The 27,868-nt window shown below is 55.2% G+C and overlaps 1 protein-coding gene across 2 annotated transcripts; it reads left to right on the forward strand.

Moving 5' to 3' along the window:
* tmod4 (tropomodulin 4 (muscle)) lies at positions 1 to 25,355 on the forward strand. 2 transcript variants are annotated; one of them, XM_041181660.1, is made up of 9 exons: positions 8 to 170; positions 3,477 to 3,633; positions 5,952 to 6,077; positions 12,070 to 12,159; positions 16,444 to 16,580; positions 18,263 to 18,370; positions 21,966 to 22,109; positions 22,619 to 22,763; positions 25,060 to 25,355. In XM_041181660.1, exons 1-9 carry the CDS (start codon positions 54 to 56, stop codon positions 25,080 to 25,082), a joined length of 1,047 nt encoding a protein of 348 aa, XP_041037594.1. In that variant the 5' UTR covers positions 8 to 53; the 3' UTR covers positions 25,083 to 25,355. The 2 variants fall into 2 exon arrangements, with proteins under 2 accessions (XP_041037593.1, XP_041037594.1); XM_041181659.1 differs by lacking the exon at positions 22,619 to 22,763 and having other exon boundaries at positions 1 to 170.
* The last annotated feature ends 2,513 nt before the right edge of the window (positions 25,356 to 27,868 follow it).

Genomic DNA, 27,868 nt, shown 5'->3' on the forward strand with positions numbered 1-27,868 from the left:
GACCCCCCTCCTCCCCCTCCCCCCACCCACAACCCCCCCGCTGCAGATCGGAAATGGCGCACAGTGATGTGGCCAAGTACCTGAACATCGACGAGGACCAGATCCTCCGGCAGCTCTCCGAGAAGGAGCTGGAGCAGTTGGATTACGAGTTGGCGGAGATGGACCCTGAGGTGAGGGGCACCACCCGGGGAATGGGGAGATGGTCAGCGGGGGTGGGGGGTAGAGGACTGAAGATTCCGCGTTTACAGGCCAAAGATCCTGCATTGCTGTAGCGCCTTTCAGCACCACCGGGCACCCCTGTAGCACGTCAGGCCCAGTGGGGTCGTTGTTCTTGTTTTGAAGTGGGGGGGGGGGGGGGGTCACCATTCCAATGCAGGAAAAGCCATTCTGCGCACAGCACGATCCCACAAACAGCAGTGTGCTCGTGATCCCGATCGTCTCTCTCTCTCTCTCTTTTATTTTTAGCGGAGTCCATTCAGGAATAATGTAGGAAACTCTGTCAGCTCCACATCCCGGGTTTGGAGCCACATAATCCATTTTAATGCTCCCCAGGGTCAGTACTGAGGGAGTGCCGCACTGTCGGAGGGTCAGTACTGAAGGAGTGCCGCACTGTCGGAGGGTCAGTACTGAGGGAGCGCCGCACTGTCGGAGGGTCAGTGCTGAGGGAGCGCCGCACTGTCGGAGGGTCAGTACTGAGGGAGCGCCGCACTGTCGGAGGGTCAGTACTGAAGGAGTGCCGCACTGTCGGAGGGTCAGTACTGAGGGAGCGCCGCACTGTCAGAGGGTCAGTGCTGAGGGAGCGCCGCACTGTCGGAGGGTCAGTACTGAGGGAGTGCCGCACTGTCGGAGGGTCAGTACTGAGGGAGCGCCACAATGTCTGACGGTCATTACTGAGGGAGCGCCGCGCTGTCAGAGGGTCAGTACTGAGGGAGTGCTGCGCTGTTGGAGGGTCAGTACTGAGGGAGTGCCACACTGTCGGAGGGTCAGTAGAGGGAGTGCCGCACTGTCGGAGGGTCAGTACTGAGGGAGTGCTGCGCTGTCGGAGGGTCAATACTGAGGGAGTGCCGCGCTGTCGGAGGGTCAGTACTGAGGGAGTGCCGCACTGTCGGAGGGTCAGTACTGAGGGAGTGCCGCACTGTCGGAGGGTCAGTACTGAGGGAGTGCCGCACTGTCGGAGGGTCAGTACTGAGGGAGCGCCGCGCTGTCAGAGGGTCAGTATTGAGGGAGCGCCGTGCTGTCGGAGGGTCAGTACTGAGGGAGTGCTGCGCTGTCGGAGGGTCAGTACTGAGGGTGTGCCACACTGTCGGAGGGTCAGTAGAGGGAGTGCCGCACTGTCGGAGGGTCAGTACTGAGGGAATGCTGCGCTGTCGGAGGGTCAGTACTGAGGGAGCGCCGCACTGTCGGAGGGTCAGTACTGAGGGAGTGCCGCACTGTCGGAGGGTCAGTACTGAGGGAGAGCCGCACTGTCGGAGGGTCAGTACTGAGGGAGTGCCGCACTGTCGGAGGGTCAGTACTGAGGGAGTGCCGCACTGTCGGAGGGTCAGTGCTGAGGAAGTGCCGCACTGTCGGAGGGTCAGTACTGAGGGAGTGCAGCACTGTCAGAGGTGCCGTCTGTCAGGATGAGACATTGAGCCGAGGCCCTCGTCTCCCATCTCAGTTGGATGTGAAAGATCCCACGGTTGCTATTGGAAGAAGAGTAGGACTGGTGGAGGGAGCAGGCGGGGCGGAGTTCTCCCTGTGTCCTGGGGCCAAATTTATCCCTCAGTCAACATCACTGAAGAACAGACGATCAGGGTCACTATCACGTTGCTGTTTGTGGGAGCTTGCTGTGCACAAATTGGCTGCTGCGTTTCCCACATTACAACAATGCACACACCCCAGAAATGCTCCATTGGGGATGAGGTGGTGAAAGGCGCTAGAGTAATGCAAGTCTGCCTTTCTTCCTGATCGTGGTCCGCTCCCAACATTGGGTGGGCAGTGAATCGGGACAGGGCTGTGGTGCCTCCTGTGGGCGAAGAGCTACACCTTAGCTTCTTTGCTATCCATGTGTGTGTTGGTGTAGGGCAGGGTGTTGGGTGGTGGGATACGGTGTCGGATGGGGGATGTGGGTGTCGGGGGGGGGGGGATGTGGGTGTCGGATGGGGGAGGTGGGTGTCGGGGGGGGGGGGATGTGGGTGTCGGGGGGGGATGTGGGTGTCGGATGGGGGAGGTGGGTGTCGGATGGGGGATATGGGTGTCGGCTGGGGGATATGGTTGTTGGGGGAGGGATATGGGTATTCGGTGGGGGATATGGGTGTCGGATGGGGGATATGGTTGTTGGGGGAGGGATATGGGTATTCGGTGGGGGATATGGGTGTCGGCTGGGGGATATGGTTGTTGGGGGAGGGATATGGGTATTCGGTGGGGGATATGGGTGTCGGCTGGGGGATATGGTTGTTGGGGGAGGGATATGGGTATTCGGTGGGGGATATGGGTGTCGGATGGGGGATATGGTTGTTGGGGGAGGGATATGGGTATTCGGTGGGGGATATGGGTGTCGGCTGGGGGATATGGTTGTTGGGGGAGGGATATGGGTATTCGGTGGGGGATATGGGTGTCGGATGGGGGATATGGTTGTTGGGGGAGGGATATGGGTATTCGGTGGGGGATATGGGTGTCGGCTGGGGGATATGGTTGTTGGGGGAGGGATATGGGTATTTGGTGGGGGATATGGGTGTCAGGCACTCAGCCCATTTTGGGACCGGGACCACACAGGTTTCCCTGTCTCTCACTCTCTCTCTCACTCTCTTCCTCTCTCTATCCTTCTCTCTGTGTCTCTCGCTATCCCTCCCTACCTGTCTGACTCTTCCCCCCTCACTGTCTCACCCTCCCCGCCTCTCGCCCCCCTCTCCCTCTCTCTCTCCCTCCCTCAGTATCTCCCTCTCTATCTCTCCCTCCCTCTGTAACTCCGTCTCCCTCTCTTTGTCTCTGTCTCTATATATACCTCTCACTCCCTGCCCCTCTCTCTCTGTCTCTCTCCCTCTGTCTCTCTCTCTCTCTCTCTGTCCCTCTCTCTTTGTCCCCCTCTCTCTCTCCCTCTGTCTCTCCCTCTCTCTCTGTCTCTCTTCCTCTCTCTGTCTCTCCCTCTCTCTGTGTCTCTCCGTCTCTCTCCCTCTCCCTCTGTCTCCCCCTCTGTCTCCCCCTCTCTGTCTCTCTGTGTCTCACCCTCTCTCTCTCCCTCTGTCTCTCTCTCTGTCTCTCCCTCTCTCTCTCCCTCCCTCTCTGTCTCTGTCCCTCTCTCTCTCTCTCTCTCTCCCTCTGTCTCTCTCTGTGTCTCACCCTCTCTCTCTCTCCCTCTGTCTCTCTCTCTCTCTCCCTCCCTCTCTCTGTCTCTCTCTCTCTGTCTCTCTCTCTCTCTGTCTCTCTCTCTCTCTGTCTCTCTCCCTCTCTCTCTCCCTCTCTCTCTCTCTCTCCCTCTCCCCCACTCCCTCACACAGAATGCTCTCTTGCCAGCGGGAATGCGACAGAGAGACCAGACCAAGAAGAACCCGACAGGGCCCTATGACCGAGACCAGCTGCTGGGCTACCTGGAGAAGGAGGCCATGGAGGTGGAGGACCGGGAGGATCTGATCCCCTTCACCGGCGAGAAGCGGGGTGAGGAACGGAGGACAAAGCTTGTCTTTTTGTCTAAGAGTTCTCACTATTAGGCCTCAATGTCCCAGGTTAGGCGAGGGTGTGGGTAGGGCAAATGATTAACTTTCCACTTGCACTGCAATGCTGCAGGGTATCGACTCATCTGTGATGCCCCACACTGCCGAATTGCTTCTCACATTTCTTACCTGCAGATACTTGAAGCATGAGCAAGTCTGACAGAAGAAAATAGAGGAAGCTTTACTCTGTATCTAACCCCGTGCTGTACCTGTCCTGGGAGTGTTTGATGGGGACAGTGAACAGGGGGATTTACTCTGTATCTAACCCCGTGCTGTACCTGTCCTGGGAGTGTTTGATGAGGACAGTGTAGAGGGAGCTTTACTCTGTATCTAACCCCGTGCTGTACCTGTCCTGGGAGTGTTTGATGGGGACAGTGTAGAGGGAGCTTTAATCTGTATCTAACCCTGTGCTGTACCCGCCCTGGGAGTGTTTGATGGGGACAGTGTAGAGGGAGCTTTACTCTGTATCTAATCCTGTGCTGTACCTGTCCTGGGAGTGTTTGATGGGGACAGTGTAGAGAGAGCTTTACTCTGTATCTAACCCCGTGCTGTACCTGCCCTGGGAGTGTTTGATGGGGACAGTGTAGAGGGAGATTTACTCTGTATCTAACCCTGTGCTGTACCAGCCCTGGGAGTGTTTGATGGGGACAGTGTAGAGGGTGCTTTACTCTGTATCTAACCCCGTGCTGTACCTGTCCTGGGAGTGTTTGATGGGGACAGTGTAGAGGGAGATTTACCCTGTATCTAACCCCGTGCTGTACCTGTCCTGGGAGTGTTTGATGGGGACAGTGTAGAGGGAGATTTACCCTGTATCTAACGCATGCTGTACCTGTCCTGGGAGTGTTTGATGGGGACAGTGTAGAGGGAGATTTACCCTGTATCTAACCCCGTGCTGTACCTGTCCTGGGAGTGTTTGATGGGGACAGTGTAGAGGGAGATTTACCCTGTATCTAACCCCGTGCTGTACCTGTCCTGGGAGTGTTTGATGGGGACAGTGTAGAGGGAAGTTGTGTGATAAGACTTTTCTTGGAATGAACCCTGTGAGCTGTTGGAATTACTATGGCATGGAGTCTATATCCAGAGTCTTTTTAACTGTGACCCCCGTTTGCTATCAGAACCCTGATCCAGAATCTACCGATAGCTCGGCTTTTAAAAACCCATTGAAGAATGGGCCATGTCGAGTAAATGATTGAGTTTAATCTGTTGTATGTGAGGTTTGATGCTCCAAGCCGCGAGTGATATTTGGGGTACTATCGTTAACCTTATGCCACCCCCAGTGATTGGTGTTAAATCAACATCAACAACAACTTGTGTTTATGTATCTCACTCCCCAACTCTTATTCGCTTCTGTCTCCCTGGTCCCTGTTATTCACAAACACACACACTCTCTCTCTCTCTGTTTGTCTCTCTCTATCTCTGTCATTCTCTCTCTCTGTCTGGTGGTTTCTCTCTTCCCCGTGGCAGTCTATCTCTCTCTCTCTTTTTCTCCTTCTGTCAGTCTCTCTCGCTCACTCCATCTGGCAGTCTCGCGCTCTGTCTCTCGCTCCGTCTGGCAGTCTCGCGCTCTGTCTCTCGCTCCGTCTGGCAGCCTCGTGCTCTGTCTCTCGCTCCGTCTGGCAGCCCCGCGCTCTGTCTCTCGCTCTGTCTGGTAGTCCCGTGCTCTGTCTCTCGCTCCATCTGGCAGTCTCGCGCTCTGTCTCTCGCTCCGTCTGGCAGCCCCGCGCTCTGTCTCTCGCTCCGTCTGGCAGTCTCATGCTCTGTCTCTCGCTCCGTCTGGCAGCCTCACCCTCTGTCTCTCGCTCTGTCTGGCAGCCTCACCCTCTGTCTCTCGCTCCGTCTGGCAGCCTCACCCTCTGTCTCGCTTCGTCTGGCAGCCTCACCCTCTGTCTCTCGCTCCGTCTGGCAGCCTCACCCTCTGTCTCTCGCTCCGTCTGGCAGCCTCACCCTCTGTCTCTCGCTCTGTCTGGCAGTCTCGCACTTTCTGACAGTTGACTCTCACTGTTGCTCACTCGCTCTCTCTCCCCCTCCTCTGCTCTGTCTCTCTTGTTTGTGATCTTGCTTGTGTTCTCTCTCTCTCACGCTCCTTCTCTCATGTGTCCTCTCTCACACTATCTCTCTCTCGCACTCTCTCCCATACTCTCTGTCTCTTGCTCGGACAATCTCTGCTTACCTCTTGCCCTTTGTGCGTGTGTCTCCGTCTCTCTCTGTGTCTCTCTGTCAATCTCTGTCTCCCTTTTAACTCCCTCTCTCTGTGTTGTGCAGGAAAGCCATTTGTTGCTAAGGAGTGCGAGAAGACGCAGTTTGAGAAGGACGCTGATGTGATTCTGGAACCAGAGCTGGAGGAAGCTCTTGCCAATGCAACTGATGCTGAGATGTGTGACATCGCTGGTAAGCTCAGCCTGCCCCTTAGGAGGGGAAGGTGTGTGTCTGACAGATAACCGGGGTTACTGAGGGCCAGTTACATGGCGGACTGAGGGGCTGACGTAGAATGAACCACACCGAAAGGGTGCTGAGGCTAATAATCTCGCTGAAGCTAGGGTCAGCTGTGCCTCCGTGAGTTGCTCTCTCCATCTCTCTCACCTGAGACAGGAGATTTGTGGGTCCGAGTCCCCACTCCAGAGAGTTGAGCCTCATAATCCAGGCCAACACTCCCAGTGTTGGGACTGAGGGAGCGCCGCATTGTCAGAGGGTCAGTACTGAGGGAATGTCGGAGGGTCGGTACTGAGGGAGCGCCGCACTGTTAGAGGGTCAGTACTGAGGGAGTGCCGCACTGTTAGAGGGTCAGTACTGAGGGAGTGCCGCACTGTCGGAGGGTCAGTACTGAGGGAGTGCCGCACTGTCAGAGGGTCAGTGCTGAGGGAGCGTCGCACTGTCGGAGGGTCGGTACTGAGGGAGCGTCGCACTGTCGGAGGGTCGGTACTGAGGGAGCGTCGCACTGTCGGAGGGTCAGTATTGAGGGAGTGCTGCACTGTCGGAGGTGCCATCTCGCTGATGAGACGTTAAACAGAGGCCCTGTCTCCCCTCTCAGGTGGACGTAAAAGGTCCCACGTGGAGCACGAGCAGTGGGGGGGGAGAGGGGAGCTCCCCCCCCCACCCCCGGTGTCCTGGGGCTGACATTCACCCCTCAACCCACATCACGAGAAAACAGACGATTGGGGTTGTTATCACACTGCTGTTTGCGGGATCCTGCTGTGCGCAAACTGTGGAACCTACAGTTACCTACAGTGGAACCTGGGAAGGGAAACTGGCTCTATTGGCATGTACCCGATTGCTCTGTCCCCCGACCCCCACCACCCTCCCGGAGCTGTGCACATTCTTCCCCTTCGAGTATCTATCCTTTGCAGATGGGGGCGGGGGGAGAGTTTATCCGAAGAGGCGAGGGCACTCAAGGGGGCAGAGAGGGGTGTATAAACGGGCAGAGGCTGGTTGGAATGCACATTCCCTCACACACAACTCTCCGAGCTGCACTGCGCAAATATTCGAATCTGCTCAGGCAGAGCAACACGAGATTAAATTACCAAAAACCTTATGTCTGGCAGGATTAGATTCCCTCTTAACATGGGTTATATGTCAGTGCGCAAAATGCCGTTTGACATCCGAGTGGTTGAGATACGCGCTGGGACTCAGTCGGGGGATTGTGTTTAAAGAGCAGCCTGCGCTCTGAAGCAGTGGACATCAATTGGCTCATCCTGTTCCACTTTCCTCACTCCATAGCAGTGACAGAACAGAGGGAGGCCATTCAGCCCAACGGAGCCGTGCTGGGCGCTGAATCTCCCATCAGCCGGCCTCGCCCTCTCCTCATCTCTGTAACCTCCTCCAGCCCCTACACCCCCTCCCTATCTCTGTAACCTCCTCCAACCCCTACACCCCTCCCTATCTCTGTAACCTTCTCCAGTCCCTACACCCCCTCCCTATCTCTGTAACCTCCTCCAGCCCCTACACCCCTCCCTATCTCTGTAACCTCTTCCAGCCCCTACACCCCTCCCTATCTCTGTAACCTCCTCCAGCCCCTACACCCCTCCCTATCTCTGTAACCTCCTCCAGTCCCTACACCACCTCCCTATCTCTGTAACCTCCTCCAGCCCCTACACCCCCTCCCTATCTCTGGAACCTCCTCCAGCCCCTACACCCCTCCCTATCTCTGTAACCTCCTCCAGCCCCTACACCCCTCCCTATCTCTCTAACCTCCTCCAGCCCCTACAACCCTCCAATTCCAGCCTCTTGCCCATCCCCCGATTCCCATCGCTCCAACATTGGCGGCCATGCCTTCAGCTGCCTGGGGGGGCCCTGAGCTCTGGAATTCCCTCCCTAAACCTCTCCCCTTCGCCCTCTCTCTCTCTCTGTCCCTCTGTCTCACTCTCTCTCTCTACCCCTTTAAGATGCTCCTTAAAACCGACCTCTTTGACCGAGCTTTGACCGTCCCTGATATTTCTTTATTTGGCTCGGGGTCATATTTTGCCTGATTTAAGCTCCTTGGGATGGTTTACTATGATAAAGGTGCTATCTAAATGCAAATTGTTGTTGTATCTCTCTCTATTCCTTTTTCCCCAAGTTCCCTCTTAAATGCATCAACGTTCTTTCTAACCCCTTTTCTCTCATGGATTTGTCGAATTTTCTCTTGAAAACATCTCTGCGATTCACCTCGACCACTCTCCGTGGGAGCGAGTCCCACATTCTCCCCACTCCCCGCGGGAGCGAGTCCCACATTCTCCCCACTCCCCGAGGGACCGATTCCCACATTCTCCCCACTCCCCTTGGGAGTGAGTCCCACATTCTCCCCACTCCCCGTGGGAGCGAGTCCCACATTCTCCCCACTCCCCGTGGGAGCGAGTCCCACATTCTCCCCACTCCCCGTGGGAGCGAGTCCCACATTCTCCCCTCTCCCCGTGGGAGCGAGTCCCACATTCTCCCCACTCCCTGTGGGAGCGAGTCCCACATTCTCCCCACTCCCCGTGGGAGCGAGTCCCACATTCTCCCCACTCCCCGTGGGAGCGAGTCCCACATTCTCCTCACTCCCTGTGAGAGCGAGTCCCACATTCTCCCCATTCCCTGTGGGAGCGAGTCCCACATTCTCCCCACTCCCCGCGGGAGCGAGTCCCACATTCTCCCCATTCCCCGTGGGAGCGAGTCCCACATTCTCCCCGCTCCCCGCGGGAGCGAGTCCCACATTCTCCCCGCTCCCCGCGGGAGCGAGTCCCACATTCTCCCCACTCCCCGCGGGAGCGAGTCCCACATTCTCCCCACTCCCTGTGGGAGCGAGTCCCACATTCTCCCCACTCCCCGTGGGAGCGAGTCCCACGTTCTCCCCACTCCCCGTGGGAGCGAGTCCCACATTTTCCCACTCCATGCGGAAGCGAGTCCCACATTCTCCCCGCTCCCCGCGGGAGCGAGTCCCACATTCTCCCCACTCCCCGTGGGGGCGAGTCCCACATTCTCCCCACTCCCTGTGGGAGCGAGTCCCACATTTTCCCCACTCCCTGCGGGAGCGAGTCCCACATTCTCCCCACTCCCCGCGGAAGCGAGTCCCACATTCTCCCCGCTCCCCGCGGGAGCGAGTCCCACATTCTCCCCTCTCCCTGCGGGAGCGAGTCCCACATTCTCCCCTCTCCCTGCGGGAGCGAGTCCCACATTCTCCCCACTCCCTGTGGGAGCGAGTCCCACATTCTCCCCACTCCCCGTGGGAGCAAGTCCCACATTCTCCCCCACTCCCCGCGGTAGCGAGTCCCACATTCTCCCCACTCCCCGTGGGAGCGAGTCCCACATTCTCCCCACTCTCTATGGGAGCGAGTCCCACATTCTCCCCCACTCCCTGTGAGAGCGAGTCCCACATTCTCCCCACTCCCCACGGGAGCGAGTCCCACATTCTCCCCACTCCCCGTGGGAGCGAGTCCCACATTCTCCCCACTCCCCGTGGGAGCGAGTCCCACATTCTCCCCACTCCCCGTGGGAGCGAGTCCCACATTCTCCCCCACTCCCTGTGAGAGCGAGTCCCACATTCTCCCCACTCCCCCGTGGGAGCGAGTCCCACATTCTCCCCTCTCCCCACGGGAGCGAGTCCCACATTCTCCCCACTCCCCACGGGAGCGAGTCCCACATTCTCCCCACTCCCCACGGGAGCGAGTCCCACATTCTCCCCACTCCCCACGGGAGCGAGTCCCACATTCTCCCCACTCCCTGTGGGAGCGAGTCCCACATTCAGTCCACTCTCTGGGTCAAGTCGTTTCTCCTGAATTCCCCATTGGGTTTATCAGTGACTGTCTTATATTGAAGGAAAGACAGACTTGCATTTCACTAGCACCTTTCACAACCTTAGGATGTCCCACAGCGATTCACAGGCAAAGAAGTAGATTTTTTGAAGTGTGGTCACTGTTTTAATGTAGGAAACGTGGCAGCCATTGTGCACACAGCAAGATCCCACAAACAGCAATTGATGATGGCCCAGTTCATCTGTTTTTTAGTGACGTTGGTTGAGGGATAAGTATTGGACCCAGGGAACTGGGCAAAACTCCACTGTAATACCACCCCTCCCCCTAACTCTTCTCCCAATACTGGCTGCAGGATCTTTCACAGCCACCCGAGAGAGCAGACGGGGGCCTCGGTTTAACATCTCATCGTGAAAGGTGGCATCTCTGACAGTGCAGCACTCCCTCAGTACTGACCCTCTGACAGTGCAGCACTCCCTCAGTACTGACCCTCTGACAGTGCGGCACTCCCTCAGTACTGACCCTCTGACAGTGCGGCGCTCCCTCAGTACTGACCCTCCGACAGTGCGGCACTCCCTCAGTACTGACCCTCCGACAGTGCGGCGCTCCCTCAGTACTGACCCTCTGACAGTGCGGCACTCCCTCAGTACTGACCCTCTGACAGTGCGGCACTCCCTCAGTACTGACCCTCTGACAGTGCGGCACTCCCTCAGTACTGACCCTCTGACAGTGCGGCGCTCCCTCAGCACTGACCCTCCGACAGTGCAGTACTCCCTCAGTACTGACCCTCCGACAGTGCGGCACTCCCTCAGTACTGACCCTCCGACAGTGCGGCACTCCCTCAGTACTGACCCTCCGACAGTGCGGCACTCCCTCAGTACTGACCCTCTGACAGTGCGGCGCTCCCTCAGTACTGACCCTCTGACAGTGCGGCGCTCCCTCAGTACTGACCCTCCGACAGTGTGGCGCTCCCTCAGCACTGACCCTCCGACAGTGCGGCGCTCCCTCAGTACTGACCCTCCGACAGTGCGACGCTCCCTCAGTACTGACCCTCCGACAGTGCGACGCTCCCTCAGTACTGACCCTCAGACACTGCGGCGCTCCCTCATTACTGACCCTCCGACAATGCGGCGCTCCCTCAGTACTGACCCTCTGACAGTGCGGCACTCCCTCAGTATTGACCCTCCGACAGTGCAGCACTCCCTCAGTACTGACCCTCCGACAATGCGGCGCTCCCTCAGCACTGACCCTCCAACAGTGCGGCACTCCCTGAGTACTGACCCTCCGACAGTGCGGCACTCCCTCAGTACTGACGCTCCGACAATGCGGCATTCCCTCAGTACCAGGAAAGAGCATGTCGGTTGGGGGTGGTGCTTAAACCCTGGGCCTGGTTGACCATGCGAGAGAGGGACCTAAACATGGCGTCCAGCAGGTTGTAGCAGAGCGAAGTGGTCACAGGAACTCGGACCCAACTAAGACATCTCCTTGGCAAAAAGATGACAATTCACAGCTGCGAACTAGGAGGAGGAGGAGCAGCGAGAATCCCCCTGGGCCCATCGCACAATTCAAATCTCCATCAGGGAGTCTCCAATTCCCACTGGTCAGCAACTGGACGACAGCCAACAGGCCTCTCGCTCTTGCCCATAATAGAGCACGTAACGCAGATTTATCTGTGTCACAGTGACGAATGGGGCCTGGTGATTTTGAATCTGTACCCAGGCTGATGGCACCAACTCCCCTTGGGGGGTGCTGGTTGCTGGGGGCCTGAGAGAATTGACCTTTACAAAATGGCCACCGCTCCTGCATGAAATGGGGTCAATCCTGCACAAATCACTCATACCAGCCAGGGGCATGAGAAATACTGAAACCAACTCAAGGCAGATAATAGGTCAGTGTAGAGGGAGCTTTACCCTGTATCTAATCCTGTGCTGTACCTGTCCTGGGAGTGTTTGATGGGGACAGTGTAGAGGGAGATTTACTCTGTATCTAACCCCGTGCTGTACCTGTCCTGGGAGTGTTTGATGGGGACAGTGTAGAGGGAGATTTACTCTGTATCTAACCACGTGCTGTACCTGTCCTGTGAGTGTTTGATGGGGACAGTGTAGAGGGAGCTTTACTCTGTATCTAACCTGTGCACAGAATGCCTCGGAGTAACTGTGTTTGTTCTTTGATCGCAGCTATCCTGGGAATGTACAAACTGATGAGCAACAAGCAGTATTACGACGCACTGGGGAGTGGAGGGATCATGAACACAGAGGGGATAAACAGTGAGTCGTCCTCCTTTGCCTGATCTCGTATTCTTTCTTGTAGTCTCTCTCGATAGATTGTGATAAATTTATATCGGGACTTTAATAGATGGCAGCTGCCTTCACAGATATCACTGATGGGGGGCCACTCCAAATGACACTCAGTGCTGCCTGGCTGTTCGACTGTAGGAGGCCTCACCCTGTCCCCATTCTACCTGGCTCACTGGTGATGTGGGGATCCTGCCTGATTCCTCCTCTCAGGGAACACTTAATTCATTTTAGGCCACCCACCTGGAATAGTATAGCACAGTGGTCTGCAGATTGGCACTTCAAATCCCCACTGTGACCAGATGTGCAGTTGGTTGTGGTCTCTCGTTCAAAATTGCATTTTTGGGTTGTGTGTGTGGCTGGCGAGGATAGCGTTTGTTGCCCATCCCTAATTGTCCCTGGAGAACGTGGTGGTGGAGCCGCTGCAGCCCCTGTGGTGTATGTACACCCACCGTGCTGTTAGGGAGGGAGTTCCAGGATTTGGACCCAGCGACAGTGAAGGAACGGCTGATATATTTCCAATTCAGGATGGTGAGTGGCTCGGAGGGGAACTTGCAGGTGGTGGGTGTTCCCATGTGTCTGCTGCCCTTGTCCTTCTAGATGGTAGTGGTCGTGGGTTTGGAAGGTGCTGTCGAAGGAGCCTTGGTGAGTTGCTGCGGTGCATCTTGTAGATGGTACACACACTGCTGCTACTGTGTGTCGGTGGGGAGGGGGAGTGAGTGAATGTTTAAGGTGCTTGTGGCAAACTCTCCACTCCAATCTCACTCGATCTTGTTTTTGGGGGGTGGGTACTAAATTGGCCTCCGATGTCTCCCAGCTGTAAAACAGGGTGGAGGCCATTCATTCCAAAGGTCTGGAGTCACGTGCAGGCCAGACCGGGGTAAGGACGGCAGATTTCCTTCCCCCAAAGTGACATTAGTGACCCAGATGGGTTTTTACGACAATCCATGATGGCTACCATGATTACCATCACTGAGACTCGCTTTTCAATTCCAGATTTTATTCATTGAATTTAAATTCTACCAGCTGCCGTGGTGGGATTTGAACCCGTGTCCCCAGAGCATTTGCCTGGGCCTCTGGGTTACTAGCCCAGTGACAATACCACTACATCACCTGCTTACCCAGACCCCTTTGCTCTTCTACTGTGTTCAGTCTCTCATTTTCTAGGGTTTAGCAGCTTTCCTACCAAAGTGCCTCTCTTCATGTTGACCTGTACTAAACTACATTTGCCACTTAATAGTCCAGTTGGCGAGTTTTCTCGTATTGAGTCACAGTGAATCCTCCGTGCTGGCTGTGAGTCAAGAGGTGGTTCCTTTGCAAGCAGCCACGGGTGGGGCAATAAATCCCCACCTTGCTAGTCATGCCCACATCCCGGACTGATAATCAAAACCCAACCTACTCACTATAAAAGCACCATAAACAATGGTTTGTTGTGTAGGAGTCTGAGAAATGTTTCTTCATGCCAGGTGGGAAGTGTGGAGCTCCCCCAGGTACGGCAGTCCAGCGAGTCATGACATATGGGAGCAGGAGATGGCCATTCAGCCCCTCGAGCCTGCTCTGACATTCGATACCGTCATGGCTGTTGGCATCTGTAATGCAATGTTGGCATTTATATTCTAGTCCTCTCGAAATAAAAGCAGGGAGGTGCTGCTGAGGCTTTACAAGGCTCTGGTCAGACCACATTTAGAATATTGTGAGCAATTTTGGGCCACGTATCTCAGGAAGGATGTGCTGGCCCTGGAGAGGGTCCAGAGGAGGTTCACGAGAACGATCCCAGGAATGAAAGGCTTAACATATGAGGAACATTTGAGGACTCTGGGTCTATACTCGATGGAGTTTAGAAGGATGAGGGGGGATCTGATTGAAACTTACAGAATACTGAAAGGCCTGAATAGAGTGGACGTGGGGAAGATGTTTCCATTAGTAGGAGAGACTAGGACCCGAGGGCACAGCCTCAGAGTAAAGGGAAGACCTTTTAGAACAGAGATGAGGAGAAACTTCTTTAGCCAGAGAGTGGTGAATCTATGGAATTCATTGCCACAGAAGGCTGTGGAGACCAGGTCATTGAGTGTATTTAAGACGGAGATAGATAGGTTCTTGATTGGTAAAGGGATCAAAGGTTACGGGGAGAAGGCCGGAGAATGGGGTTGAGAAACTTATCAGCCATGATTGAATGGCGGAGCAGACTGGATGGGCCGAATGGCCTGATTTCTGCTGCTATGTCTTATGGCTGATCTCCTACCTCGATTTCCCGCCCTAACCCTTTGGGCCCAGAAATCTCTTGACCTCAGTTTTGAATCTCCTCAACGACTGAATGACCACAGCTCTCTAGGGGGTGGAGAGTTCCAAAGATTCACAACCCCTTGAGTGAAGAAATTCCTCCTCATCTCAGCCCAAAATGGGGGCATGGGGGAAGGAATATCTTCTCAGCATCAACCCTGTTAAGCCCCTTAAGGATATTTATACCTTTCAATAAGAGGGTCTCTCATTCTTCCAAAGTCCAGAGAATATAAGCCATTTCTGCTCAAACTCTCCTCATAGTACAGCATTCTCGAACCAGGGTACTAATGGAACTGGAGCCAAAGGGGGCAAACAGAGTGGAGATATAGATCAGCCATGGTCTCACTGAAATGCGGGGCAGGCTCGAGGGCTGAATGGCCTGCGTGCTTCTCCGTGGAAACACCGGGGGAGCCGCACTGGGAGGTCAAGGCGGGAGGAATGAAGGCAAAGGGAACTTTGTGAGACTTGTTTTAAAAATTCATTCCCGGGATGTGGATGTCGCTGGCTAGGCCAGCATTTATTGCCCATCCCTAACAGCCCCTGAGAAGGTGGTGGGTGAGCTGCCTTCTTGAACCGCTGCAGTCCCTGTGGTGTAGGTACACCCACCGTGCTGTTAGGGAGGGAGTTCCAGGATTTGGAACCAGCGACAGTGAAGGAACGGCCGATATATTTCCAATTCAGGATGGTGAGCGGCTCGGAGGGGAACTTCCAGGTGGTGGTGTTCCTCATGTGTCTGCTGCCCTTGTCCTTCTAGATGGTAGAGGTTGTGGGTTTGGAAGGTGCTGTCGAAGGAGCCTTGGTGAGTTGCTGCAGTGCATCTTGTAGATGGTACACACACTGCTGCTACTGTGCGTCGGTGGTGGAGGGAGTGAATGTTTGTGGATGGGGTGCCAGTCAAGTGGGGTTGCTTTGTCCTGGATGGTGTCGAGCTTCTTGAGTGTTGTGGGAGCTGCACTCATCCAGGCAAGTGGGGAGCATCCCATCACACTCCTGACTTGTGCCTTGTAGATGGTGGACAGGCTTTGGGGAGTCAGGAGGTGAGTTATTCTCTGCAGGATTCCCAGCCTCTGACCTGCTCTTGTAGCCACAGTGTTTATATGGCTGGTCCAGATTAGTTTCTGGTCAATGGTAACCCCCAGGATGTTGATAGTGGGGGATTCAGTGATGGGAATGCCATTGAATGTCAAGGGGCGATGGTTGGATTCTATCCTGTTGGAGATGATCATTATGTGGCACTTGTGTGATGTGACTGTTACTTGCCACTTGTCAGCCCAATCCTGGATATTGTCCAGGTCTTGCTGCATTTGGACATGGACTACTTCAGTGTCTGAGCGAATGGTGCTGAACTGCATCTGGAGCACTGTGTACAGTTTTGGTCTCCTTACTCAAGCAGGGATACACTCGCATTGGAAGCAGTTCGGAGAAGGTTCACTCGGCAGATTCCTGGGATGGAGGGTGTTTGTCTTATGAGGAGAGGCTGAGCAGGTTGGGCCTGTTCCCACTGGAGTTTAGATGAACGAGAGGGGATCTTCCTGAAACATAAGATTCTGAGCGGGGAGCTTGACAGGGTGGATGCTGGGAGGATGTTCCCCCGCCTCGTGGGGGAGTCTAGAACGAGGGGGGGGTCCACAGTTTCAGAGTAAGGGGTCTCTCTCCCATTGAAGACAGAGATGAGGAGGAATTTCTTCTCTCAGAGGGTGGTCAGTCTGTGGAATTCTCCCCCCACAGAGAGCAGTGGGGGCCGGGTCACTGAATATATTCAAAGCCGAGTTAGACAGATTTTTGAGTGATGAGGGAGTGGAGGGTCATGCCACGGGGAGGGGGGAAAGTGGAGTTAAGGTTACAATCAGATCAGCCATGATCTTATTGAATGGTGGGGCAGGCTTAAGGGGCTGAATGGCCTACTCCTGCTTCTATTTCTTCTGCTAAGGGTCTCAATAACGGAGAGAGTCACGTCCTTCCTATGTTGATGTGCAGGTGTGGTGAAACCAGACGCCTATGAGTACAAGCCATTTCCCGATGAACCCCCCAATGATACGAACGTGGAGGACACTCTTGGAAAGATTAAGAACAACGATCAGGGCCTGGTCGAAGTCAACCTGAACAACATTAAGGTGAAGCCTCCCCTGGTTTACCAAATCTGGGGGAATTTACATCACAAAGAGGCCATTGGGGCCATCCGTTCTAGCCACTCCCATCTCATCTCACCTTCCTAGCTCCTAGCCCTATAGGTTACAGCCATTGCATATCCAAGTGGTGTTTCCATTGGATGAGGGGGTTTCTGCCTCTCCCATCCCTTCAGGCAGTGAGTTCCGGACCCCCACCACCCTCAGTGTGAAAATATTTCCCCTCTAATGCCCTCAATCTCTCACCCTCGCCCACCTCATTAAGGGCCCCTCAACCATGAGGGGGTAGGGCCCTTCCCACCCACTCTGTCTGGCTCCCTCCTGACTCCTCGCTCCCCACGTCGAATCTCCCCTCTGTCCCCACGGAAGCCAAACCTCGACCTGTTCGATCCTTCCTCATCGCCCAAAACTCCCCAGTCCCGGGAATCTCCTCTCCAATGCAGGGCAGGGTTTACCAACCCCGATTTGGTGGGGGGGGGGGAAGACGCAAAATTCTCAAGAGCCATTGAAAGCCGCTGCCTCTCCAAACCCCCCCTCCCCCCCCCCCCCCCCGTGATGGCACCCACCATTGGTGGGGTCGGAAAGCCCCGCCTGGAGTCACATCTGCACCGTAGTGCGGTGACCGGAACTGTACGCTGTACTCCAGCTGTGTCCCAACTAGTGTTTTACATCATTTTTATATTCGACAACCTCGGCTTAAAGGCCAGGATCCTAGACAACTTCCTTAGCCACCTTATCTGCTTGTCTGGCTACCTTCAGCGATCTGTGGATGTCCACACATCAATGTCCCTTTCTGTCTCTCAGCATCATTTAGCGAGTACTCCCCTGCAGTGTTAGCTCTCTCCAAACACATTCCCTCACACTTCCCCGAATTAAACTGCACTGGCCACTTCTCTGCCCACCTGCACCAGGCCACCCAGATCTCCCTGCAGTCTCCAGTGTTCCTTCCCCCTCTCTCGAACATGGCCAATTTTTGTACTGTCTGCGACCCATCTCTGCACCCCCTACATTTAATTCTAAAAGGTCATTGAGGTTCAATCTCCTTCTCGCCTCCATAGGAGAGTTGCCAGCCCCTCCAGAATTGCCCTGGAGTCTCCAGGAATGTGATCCCGGCTTCCCACCCACCGGTGCCTGTCAAACACAGGAAAACCAGACAGACGTCACAGTTACCAACTGTTGTTCGTATACTCTGAGCTTATCGATGAGATGTGGCATATTAGGGGACCATGTCACTAAAGCTCCAGGAATATGTCCGACCGGAATCTGTAACTGCTGGCTGGATATATTTTCCTAGTGTCCTCATCAAACACTCCCAAGACAGGTACAACACGGGGTTAGATACAGAGTAAAGCTCCCTCTACACTGTCCCCATCAAACACTCTCAGGGCTGGTACAGCACGGGGTTAGATACAGAGTAAAGCTCCCTCTATACTGTCCCCATCAAACACTCCCAGGACAGGTACAGCATGGGGTTAGATACAGAGTAAAGCTGCCTCTACACTGTCCCCATCAAACACTCCCAGGACAGGTACAGCATGGGGTTAGATACAGAGTAAAGCTTGCTCTACACTGTCCCCATCAAACACTCACAGGACAGGTACAGCACGGGGTTAGATACAGAGTAAAGGGGGAAGCCTGGGTAAAATTTGGTTTTGTTCCTCCACCCACAGGACATTCCCATCCAGACGCTGAAGGAGTTTGCCGAAGCCATGAAGCGTAACACTCATGTGAAGAAACTCTCCATGGCGGCCACTCGCAGCAACGACCCCGTCGCTCACGTAAGTACGACCTAGGCCTAGCAGGAGTTACGACCTAACTTCTGTAGTGATTCACCGTCATGGTTCTTTGCTGTCGCCAACAGAGATGGCCAGCTTCAAGTCAAAGGTACAGGGTGGAAATGTTGCTTCAACTCTCTTCTGAGAGAAACACCCAAGGAGGGACAACATTTTCTTCTGGAACATTCTGTTCAGGAATAGACTTCATGAGTAACTGGAGGCATGATCTTAGATGCCTTTGGTGGGCTTTCCAGGGACAAAAGACTTTGGACAACTGGCTGAAAGAGTCAGCAGGTTGTGGATTCAAGACTCCAGTTCATAGACTAGACCCCATAATCCAGACCAACATTCCCAGTGCCAGCCCTGAGGGAGTGCTGCACTGTCAGAGGGTCAGTACTGAGGGAGCGCTGCACTGTCGGAGGGTCAGTACTGAGGGAGTGCCGCACTGTCAGAGGGTGAGTACTGAGGGAGCGCCGCACTGTCGGAGGGTCAGTACTGAGGGAGCGCCGCACTGTCAGAGGGTCAGTGCTGAGGGAGCACCGCACTGTCGGAGGGTCAGTGCTGAGGGAGCGCCGCACTGTCGGAGGGTCAGTGCTGAGGGAGCACCGCACTGTCGGAGGGTCAGTACTGAGGGAGCACCGCACTGTCGGAGGGTCAGTGCTGAGGGAGCGCCGCACTGTCGGAGGGTCTGTACTGAGGGAGTGCCGCACTGTGGGAGGGTCAGTACTGAGGGAGTGCCGCACTGTCGGAGGGTCTGTACTGAGGGAGTGCCGCACTGTCAGAGGGTCAGTACTGAAGGAGCGCCGCACTGTCGGAGGGTCAGTACTGAGGGAGTGCCACACTGTCGGAGGGTCTGTACTGAGGGTGTGCCACACTGTCGGAGGGTCTGTACTGAGGGAGTGCCACACTGTCGGAGGGTCAGTACTGAGGGAGTGCCGCACTGTCGGAGGGTCTGTACTGAGGGAGTGCTGCACTGTCGGAGGGTCTGTACTGAGGGAGTGCCGCACTGTCGGAGTGTCTGTACTGAGGGAGTGCCGCACTGTCGGAGGGTCTGTACTGAGGGAGTGCCGCACTGTCGGAGGGTCTGTACTGAGGGAGTGCCGCACTGTCGGAGGGTCTGTACTGAGGGAGTGCCGCACTGTCGGAGGGTCTGTACTGAGGGAGCGCTGCACTGTCGGAGGGTCTGTACTGAGGGAGTGCCGCACTGCCGGAGAGTCTGTACTGAGGGAGCGCTGCACTGTTGGAGGATCAGTACTGAGGGAGCGCCGCACTGTTGGAGGGTTAGTGCAGCACTCCCTCAGTACTGACCCTCCGACAGTGCAGCACTCCCTCAGCGCTGGCACTGGCCGTATCAACCTTGGTTGCAAAATCAAGTCTCAGAAATGGTGACTCAAACTTACGACACTCTGAACCTGAGGCGAGAGAGAGAGACCCACTTCAAGAAGTGGAGATGGGGTTTTGGGGAGGCAGGGTGGGTGGGCCAAGGGGGGGACCGACCTGTCTCCTCCAGGAATGGAAAAGAGATGCACATAAAGGTGAGTCATAAGAGAGCTCTCCAAAAACAGTTGGGTAAATCTGTTTGGCATAAGCAGCACACATGGGCCCACTATTCTGTACTGCTCGCTGAAGGGAACTGGTGAATTTCTTTTTCTCGAAAATGCAAGTCAACATGCAAATATTATCTCAAGCAAAACTCTGTTGTGGGTTTACAATGAACACCGCCCAGCGTAACCATGTTAATGTGCGGAGTCTGCAGATTAGTGGGTGTTGTACTGCTGATTACAGTGCTCAAGGTTAAACAGGCACTCTCTCTCTCACCCCCAAGGCCTCAGCTGAGATAGAATTGGCTCTTTCCCCTTGTCAGTCTTTGCCAGGGAATTATCTCTCGTATTCCACCTCACTGGCTTTTCGAAAAATTGCCCCTACTGGTTTTTGAACCTTGGTTAGATCGCACTTAGAGTACAGTGCGCAGTTCTAATCGCCAGATTATAAAATGGATATCGACATCCTGTGGGGTTACCATTGACCAGAAACTGAACTGGACCAGCCATGTAAATACAGTGGCTACAAGAGCAGGTCTGAGACTGGGAATCCTGTGGTGAGTAACTCACCTCCTGACTCCCCAAAGCCTGTCAACCATCTACAAGGCACAAGTCAGGAGTGTGATGGAATACTCCCCACTTGCCTGGATGAGTGCGGCTCCCACAACACTCAAGAAGCTCGACACCATCCAGGACAAAGCAGCCCCACTTGATTGGCACCCCATCCACAAACATTCACTCCCTCCACCACCGATGCACAGTAGCAGCAGTGTGTGTACCATCTACAAGATGCACTGCAGCAACTCACCAAGGCTCCTTCAACAGCACCTTCCAAACCCACGACCTCTACAATCTAGAAGGACAAGGGCAGCAGACGCATGGGAACACCACCACCTGCAAGTTCCCCTCCAAGCCACTCACCATCCTGACTTGGAAATATATCGGCCGTTCCTTCACTGTCGCTGGGTCAAAAGCCTGGAACTCCCTCCCTAACAGCACGGTGGGTGTACCTACACCACAGGGTCTGCAGTGGCTCAAGAAGGCGGCTCACCCACCACCTTCTCAAGGGGCAATTAGGGAGGGGCAATAAATGCTGGGCCCAGCCAGTGACGCCCACATCCTGTGAACGAATAAACAAAAAAGAGGCACTGCAGAGGTGACACCAGAAATGTGTGGGCCTACATATCAGGAAAGGATTAACAGGCTGGGGCTCATTTCCCTTGTAAAAGGAAGGCTGAGGGGTAACCTACTCGAGGTCCTTACAATGATGAAAGGTTCTGATATAGTGAATACAGAGAGAATGTATTCTCTTATGGAGAAGAGACCAGAACTAGGGGGACCATCAATGTAAGATAGTCACTGATTAATCCGATGAGGAATTCAGGAGAAACCTCTTTACCCAGAGAGCAGGGAGAATGTGGGACTCGCTCCTGCGGGGAGTGGGGAGAATGTGGGACTCGCTCCCGCGGGGAGAATGTGGGACTCGCTCCCACGGGGAGTGGGGAGAATGTGGGACTCGCTCCCACAGTGAGTGGGGAGAATGTGGGACTCGCTCCCGCGGGGAGTGGGGAGAATGTGGGAGTCACTCCTGCGGGGAGTGGGGAGAATGTGGGACTCACTCCCAAGGGAAGTGATCGAGATGAATTGCAGAGATGGATTGAAGTGGTAGGGGGGAGCTGGATAAACGCAAGAGGGAGAGAGGAATAGAAGGATATAGTGATGGGGGGAGATAAAGAGGAGGGTGGGAGAAGGCTCATGTGAGGCAGAAACACCTGCACGGAGCAGAGGGGCCGAATGTCCTGTTTCAGTGATAGAAAATTCTGTTTAACTTGTCTGGCTGGCTCCAAAGGTGCCTGTAATCGAATGGAGGAGACTCGGTCCTAGCACCCCGAGTTTAGAAATAAAGGCTATCATGGCCTGGAATTGAATCTTGCTCTCCGGGGCGGAGGGGGGGTGTGGGGTTAACCTCTGGGGATCCCCACCTTCAGGGGTCTGCAAGAAACTTCCCTCCACAGAGATCTCACGGTGTGTTTGTGTGCTGTTCTGTTTTGTGGTAGGCTGTGGCTGCAATGTTGAGGGAGAACTCCGCACTGAAGAGTCTTAATATCGAGTCGAACTTTATCAGTGGAGCAGGCATGAAGGCGATAGCTAGCGCAATGAAAGAGAACAGCACCCTGATAGAATTGAAAATAGACAACCAGGTGAGTGTGAGAACAGGGCAATCAGCTCCCCCTGCCCCCTGCCCAGTGCCCCCACAACTCAGACCCAACAGCTCTGTCCACACACATTGACTCTCACTGGGGTACGGGTCCCACACACACTGACTCTCACTGTAGTACGGGTCCCACACACACTGACTCTCACTGGGGTACGGGTCCCACACACACTGACTCTCACTGGGGTACGGGTCCCACACACACTGACTCTCACTGGGGTACGGGTCCCACACACACTGACTCTCACTGGGGTACGGGTCCCACACACACTGACTCTCACTGGGGTACGGGTCCCACACACACTGACTCTCACTGGGGTACGGGTCCCACACACACTGACTCTCACTGGGGTACGGGTCCCACACACGCTGACTCTCACTGGGGTACGGGTCCCACACACACTGACTCTCACTGGGGTATGAGTTTCACATTGAACTAATTTTTCCTTTGTTCTCCGCCACCCCCCCCCACCCCCCCCACCCCGCCACATACAGCGCCACCAGCTCGGCGATGTTACGGAGATGGAGATTGCCAACATGCTGGAGCAGAACACAACCATTGTCCGATTTGGCTATCATTTCACACAGCAAGGCCCACGGGCCAGAGCAATGGCTGCTCTCACTAAGAACAACGAACTGTGTAAGGACTTGCTCACTCGCGAATCACTGAGCTTAATACACCCCCCCGCAGGAAACAAGAGGAGGCCATTCGGCCCCTCGAGCCTCGTCCGCTTCTCAGTACGATCGTGGCTGATCTTGGGCTTCAGCTCCAGTTTCCTGCCCACACCCCACATCTCTTCATTCCCTCAGTTACCTAAGATCTATCTGCTTGTCGACTGAGCCTCCGCAGCCCCTCTGGGGGTGGAGAATTCCAAAGATTCATCACCCGCTGAGCAAAGGAATTTCCCCTCATCTCAGTCCAAAATGGCTGACCCCTTACCCTGAGACTGTGACCCCCCCCACCAACAGCACCTCCCCCACCCCCACACGTTCCAGAATCTCATAGGAATATCGGAAACTGGAGCAGGGGTAGTCCATTCGGCCCATCGAGCCTGCTCCGCCATTCAATGAGATCATGGCTGATCACCTACCCCTTACGCCGTGTTTCCCCACTATCCCCACACCCCTTGATCTCCTTAGTCTGGACGTGCTCAATGCTTTAAGCCCCCACAGCTCTCAGGGACAGAGAATTCCAAAGATTCACCACCCTCCGAGTGAAGAAATTCCTCGTCTCAGTCCTAAATGGCCATCCCCTCATCCTGTGGCCTGTGACCTCTGGTTCTAAACCTCCTCTCACCCCATCCCCAAGCTAGGGCGGGGGGGGGGGGGGGGGGGGGGGGGGGGAGAGACGTCCTACTTACCTCTACCCTGTCCCGCCCTGTAAGAATTTTGTACGTCGCGATGAGATCGCCTCCCCGTCCTTCAAATTTCTTGAGAATTCAGGCCCGGTTTCCTCAATCTGGCCTCATAAGACAATCCCTGCCATCCCAGGGATTAGTCTGGTGACCCCCCATTGCACTCCCTCCATGGCAAATGTAGATAAGGGGACCAAAACGGCGCACAGTACTCCACTTGCGGCCTCACCAAGCGTCTACACAGCTGCAGCAAGGCATCTTTACTCCCTGTACTCAAACCCCCCTTGCCATGAAGGCCAATGTACCATTTGCCTTCCTGATTGCTTGCTGCGCCTGCCTGCTCGCTTTTAGTGACTCACGAGCAAGGACACCCTGGTCCCTTTGGACATCAACCTCTCCCAACCCCTCAGCATCTTAATAATATCCCCCCACCCCAGCCACAGCCTCTCAGCATCGACCCTCGGAACCGCACGCGTTTCAATGTTATCACCTCTTGTTCTTCCACAACGCTCCAGGGATTAAAGGCCCATTTCCACACAGTTGTTGCTCCTCCTCCTCCAGCGGACAAACCTCCTGCTCATAGGGGTCAGTCGAGTGAGCCTCCAGTCGAAAGGGGCTGCCCCCTGACCCTCTCTCCGCCCTGACCATCCACGCAACGGCTCCAACGCTCCCCCTGGCAGGCTTTGCCAGTTCTTCAGCGGGCAGGCTGTTCCGAGTGCTGTGGTGGCAACACGCTGCAGTCCAGGCATTGGCGTAGTGGTGTTGTCACTGGACTGGTAATCCAGGGACCCAGGGTAACGCCCTGGGGACCCGGATTCGAATCCCACCACGGCCGATTTCAGTAAATATCCAGAATTAGAAGTCTGATGATGACCATTGTCAATTGTCGTAAAAAAAAAGCCATTTGGTGCACTCGTCCCCTTTAGGGAAGGAAATCTGCTGTCCTTACCTGGTCTGGCCTACTTGTGACTCCAGAACCCACAGCCAGGTGGTTGACTCTTTAAAAATGCCCTCTGAACAAGGGCAATTAGGGTTGGGCAATAAATGGCAGTGATGCCCACATCCCATGAACGAATGAGAAATAAAAGCCGAGGAAGGACCTCTGGCTAGTGGTACTCGTAATATCCCTGACCCTTGTGTGGATATTAGACAGGAGGGAGAACTCCACCACCCCCACGCTGCTTCCAATCATGCCCATGGGATCCTTTACATCCCCTGGGGAGGCCAGTTTAACGTCTCGCCCCGAAAGACGGCTCCTTCAACAGTGCGGCACTCCCTCTGCGCTGGCACCTGGGAGTTTTTGGCTTGGATCGTGGGGTTCAAGCCTCCGGAGGTCCGGAGCTTCGAACTAAAGGTCCCGTCGGAGGTGAAGTACCTTGGGATGCCCCGGGAGGGAGGGGGGGGGGATAAAAGACGCGGTAGAAAGGCAGATCATTTTTTCTAGAATGGGTGGTGGGGTGTGGAGCTGCGTGGTCTGGAGACGGAAGGGAGGGGGGGGGGGGTGGCGATTATTATCGATGAGTCTAAATTGTCTTTCAAACGTTGAAGCATTAATGGCCTCATCTCTTCTTCCCCTTACAGTACGACAGCAAAGAAAGCGGTGAGGACCAGCTCGTGGACCCATCGATGGATTTGAAACCAGACTGCGTGTGCCGTCTTCTGTGTGTGGGCTGGGCTGGGCTGGGCTGGGGTGGGGCCTTCGGTCCCCTTTTGGACAGTCCGCATTGTGTCGAGGGCAACATGGGTACGTTCGACAGTGTGTCCAGTGCTTTATTAGACCCTATGGAGCCGTGACAAGGCTTCCCTCCTTTGCTAGGCTAATTTGGGGAGGGGAAGACATGGATATCGGATGGAAGTGAAATAAAATGCAGATGCAACTTGTACGTTTCGTTAAATCAAAAACAGATTTGCCTTTCTCTGGGGCCCATCACTGACTCAGGGCATCCCAAAGTGCTTTACACCCAACGAGTGTGGTCCCTGTTGTTACAAGCGAGGCAGCCAGTTTACACACAGCAAGCTGAGGGATCAATATTGGACCCAGGACACCAGAGAGAGCGCGACACTCTGCTCTTCCTCCTGTAGCGGCCGTGGGATGGTTTATGCCCACCCGAGGGGGCAGACGGGGGTCTTGCTTTAATGGGTGGGATTTTAAACACCCGCCTGCCCCCGGGATCTACCGGTCGCGCCGCAAGTCAGTGGACTTCTGGCTGGCACACCGCCTCCCCTGCGGCAGGTCCGAAAATCCCAGCCAATGTCTCGTCCGAAAGGCGGCACCTCTGACAGTGTGGCACTCCCTCAGTACTGACCCTCCGACAGTGCGGCGCTCCCTCGGTACTGACCCTCCGACAGTGCGGCGCTCCCTCGGTACTGACCCTCCGACAGTGCGGCGCTCCCTCGGTACTGACCCTCCGACAGTGCGGCGCTCCCTCGGTACTGACCCTCCGACAGTGCGGCGCTCCCTCGGTACTGACCCTCCGACAGTGCGGCGCTCCCTCGGTACTGACCCTCCGACAGTGCGGCGCTCCCTCGGTACTGACCCTCCGACAGTGCGGCGCTCCCTCGGTACTGACCCTCCGACAGTGCGGCGCTCCCTCGGTACTGACCCTCCGACAGTGCGGCGCTCCCTCGGTACTGACCCTCCGACAGTGCGGCGCTCCCTCGGTACTGACCCTCCGACAGTGTGGCGCTCCCTCGGTACTGACCCTCCGACAGTGCGGCGCTCCCTCGGTACTGACCCTCCGACAGTGCGGCGCTCCCTCGGTACTGACCCTCCGACAGTGCGGCGCTCCCTCGGTACTGACCCTCCGACAGTGCGGCGCTCCCTCGGTACTGACCCTCCGACTATGCGGCGCTCCCTCGGTACTGACCCTCCGACAGTGCGGCGCTCCCTCAGTACTGACCCTCCAACAGTGCGGCACTCCCTCAGTACTGACCCTCCAACAGTGCGGCGCTCCCTCAATACCGACTCTCCGACAGTGCGGTGCTCCCTCAGTACTGACCCTCCGACAGTGCAGCACTCCCTCAGTACCGACCCTACCGACAGTGCGGCGCTCCCTCAGTACTGACCCTCCGACAGTGCGGCGCTCCCTCAGTACTGACCCTCCGACAGTGCAACACTCCCTCACTACCAGTACTTAGGAGCGTCAGCCTGGATTTTGGATCTCGAGTCCCTGCACTGGGGAATCGAAGCCTCAGTCTCCTGGCCTAAGTGATTACATTTCAAAAACGAAACACGTGAAGCACATTGGGACGTCCTGAAGTGGTGATAGGCGCTACAGAGATGTATGCTTCACCTCGTATTGTAGCCAATGAAAAAGTGGTTGGACAGGTGAAGCGGTGACAGGATTGTGTGTTTGGTTGTGATGCTTCCTGCAGCCGAATAGCAGGCCATATGAAGATGGCTCTCAACCACCAATGGGCCTCATGTGGGACTTGAGGGTCAGTGACCTTGCGTAAGAGGAATACACTGACAAGCTATTATGACATATTTGTCATTTGCCTGTCTGTGCAGTTAACCAATTGGACTACGTAATTTTGCACTGAGTCAGACATTTCGGTCCCAAGACAATCGCTGACTCGGGATTAGTCATATGAAGACAAGCGAGACAGTTTGGCAATGTGTTGTACACAGTGTTCACCCAATGGCTTAGATTACAAATACAATGTACAATGTAGCACAAACTCACTCACTGCCCTGGGAGTGTCTGATGGGGGTGGTGTAGAGGCAGCTTTACTCTGTATCTAACCCCGTGCTGTACCTGTCCTGGGAGTGTTTGATGGGGACAGTGTAGAGGGAGCTTTACTCTGTATCTAACCCTGTGCTGTACCTGTCCTGGGAGTGTTTGATGGGGACGGTGTAGAGGGAGCTTTACTCTGTATCTAACCCCGTGCTGTACCTGTCCTGGGAGTGTTTGATGGGGTCAGTGTAGAAGGAGCTTTACTCTGTATCTAACCCCGTGCTGTACCTGTCCTGGGAGTGTTTGATGGGGACAGTGTAGAGGGAGCTTTACTCTGTATCTAACCCCGTGCTGTACCTGTCCTGGGAGTGTTTGATGGGGACGGTGTAGAGGAAGCTTTACTCTATATCTATGTAAACAGCAAGTCTTGCGAGCTTGCCTCAGTTGATTGTACCCATGCCTCTGAGCTGAAAGAGTTGCCATGTTCAGCACACCCTGAGCAGGAGGTCTCTGCTGCTGAATCAGGCGATGTATAAGATCCCGCAGGGTTATTATTAGACGTGCAGGGAGTTCTCCCACTGTCAGGGCCAACATTCCACCCTCAACGAACAGACACACGAATTGGTTGTCCCTCTTGTGGCGCTCCTTTTGGGATCGTGCTGTGCGTTAAGTACGACAGCCCCATCGGCCGCTCGGTGAGGCATTCGAGTGGT

Source organism: Carcharodon carcharias (assembly GCF_017639515.1).
Source record: "Carcharodon carcharias isolate sCarCar2 chromosome 36 unlocalized genomic scaffold, sCarCar2.pri SUPER_36_unloc_1, whole genome shotgun sequence".
Lineage (NCBI taxonomy): Eukaryota > Metazoa > Chordata > Chondrichthyes > Lamniformes > Lamnidae > Carcharodon > Carcharodon carcharias.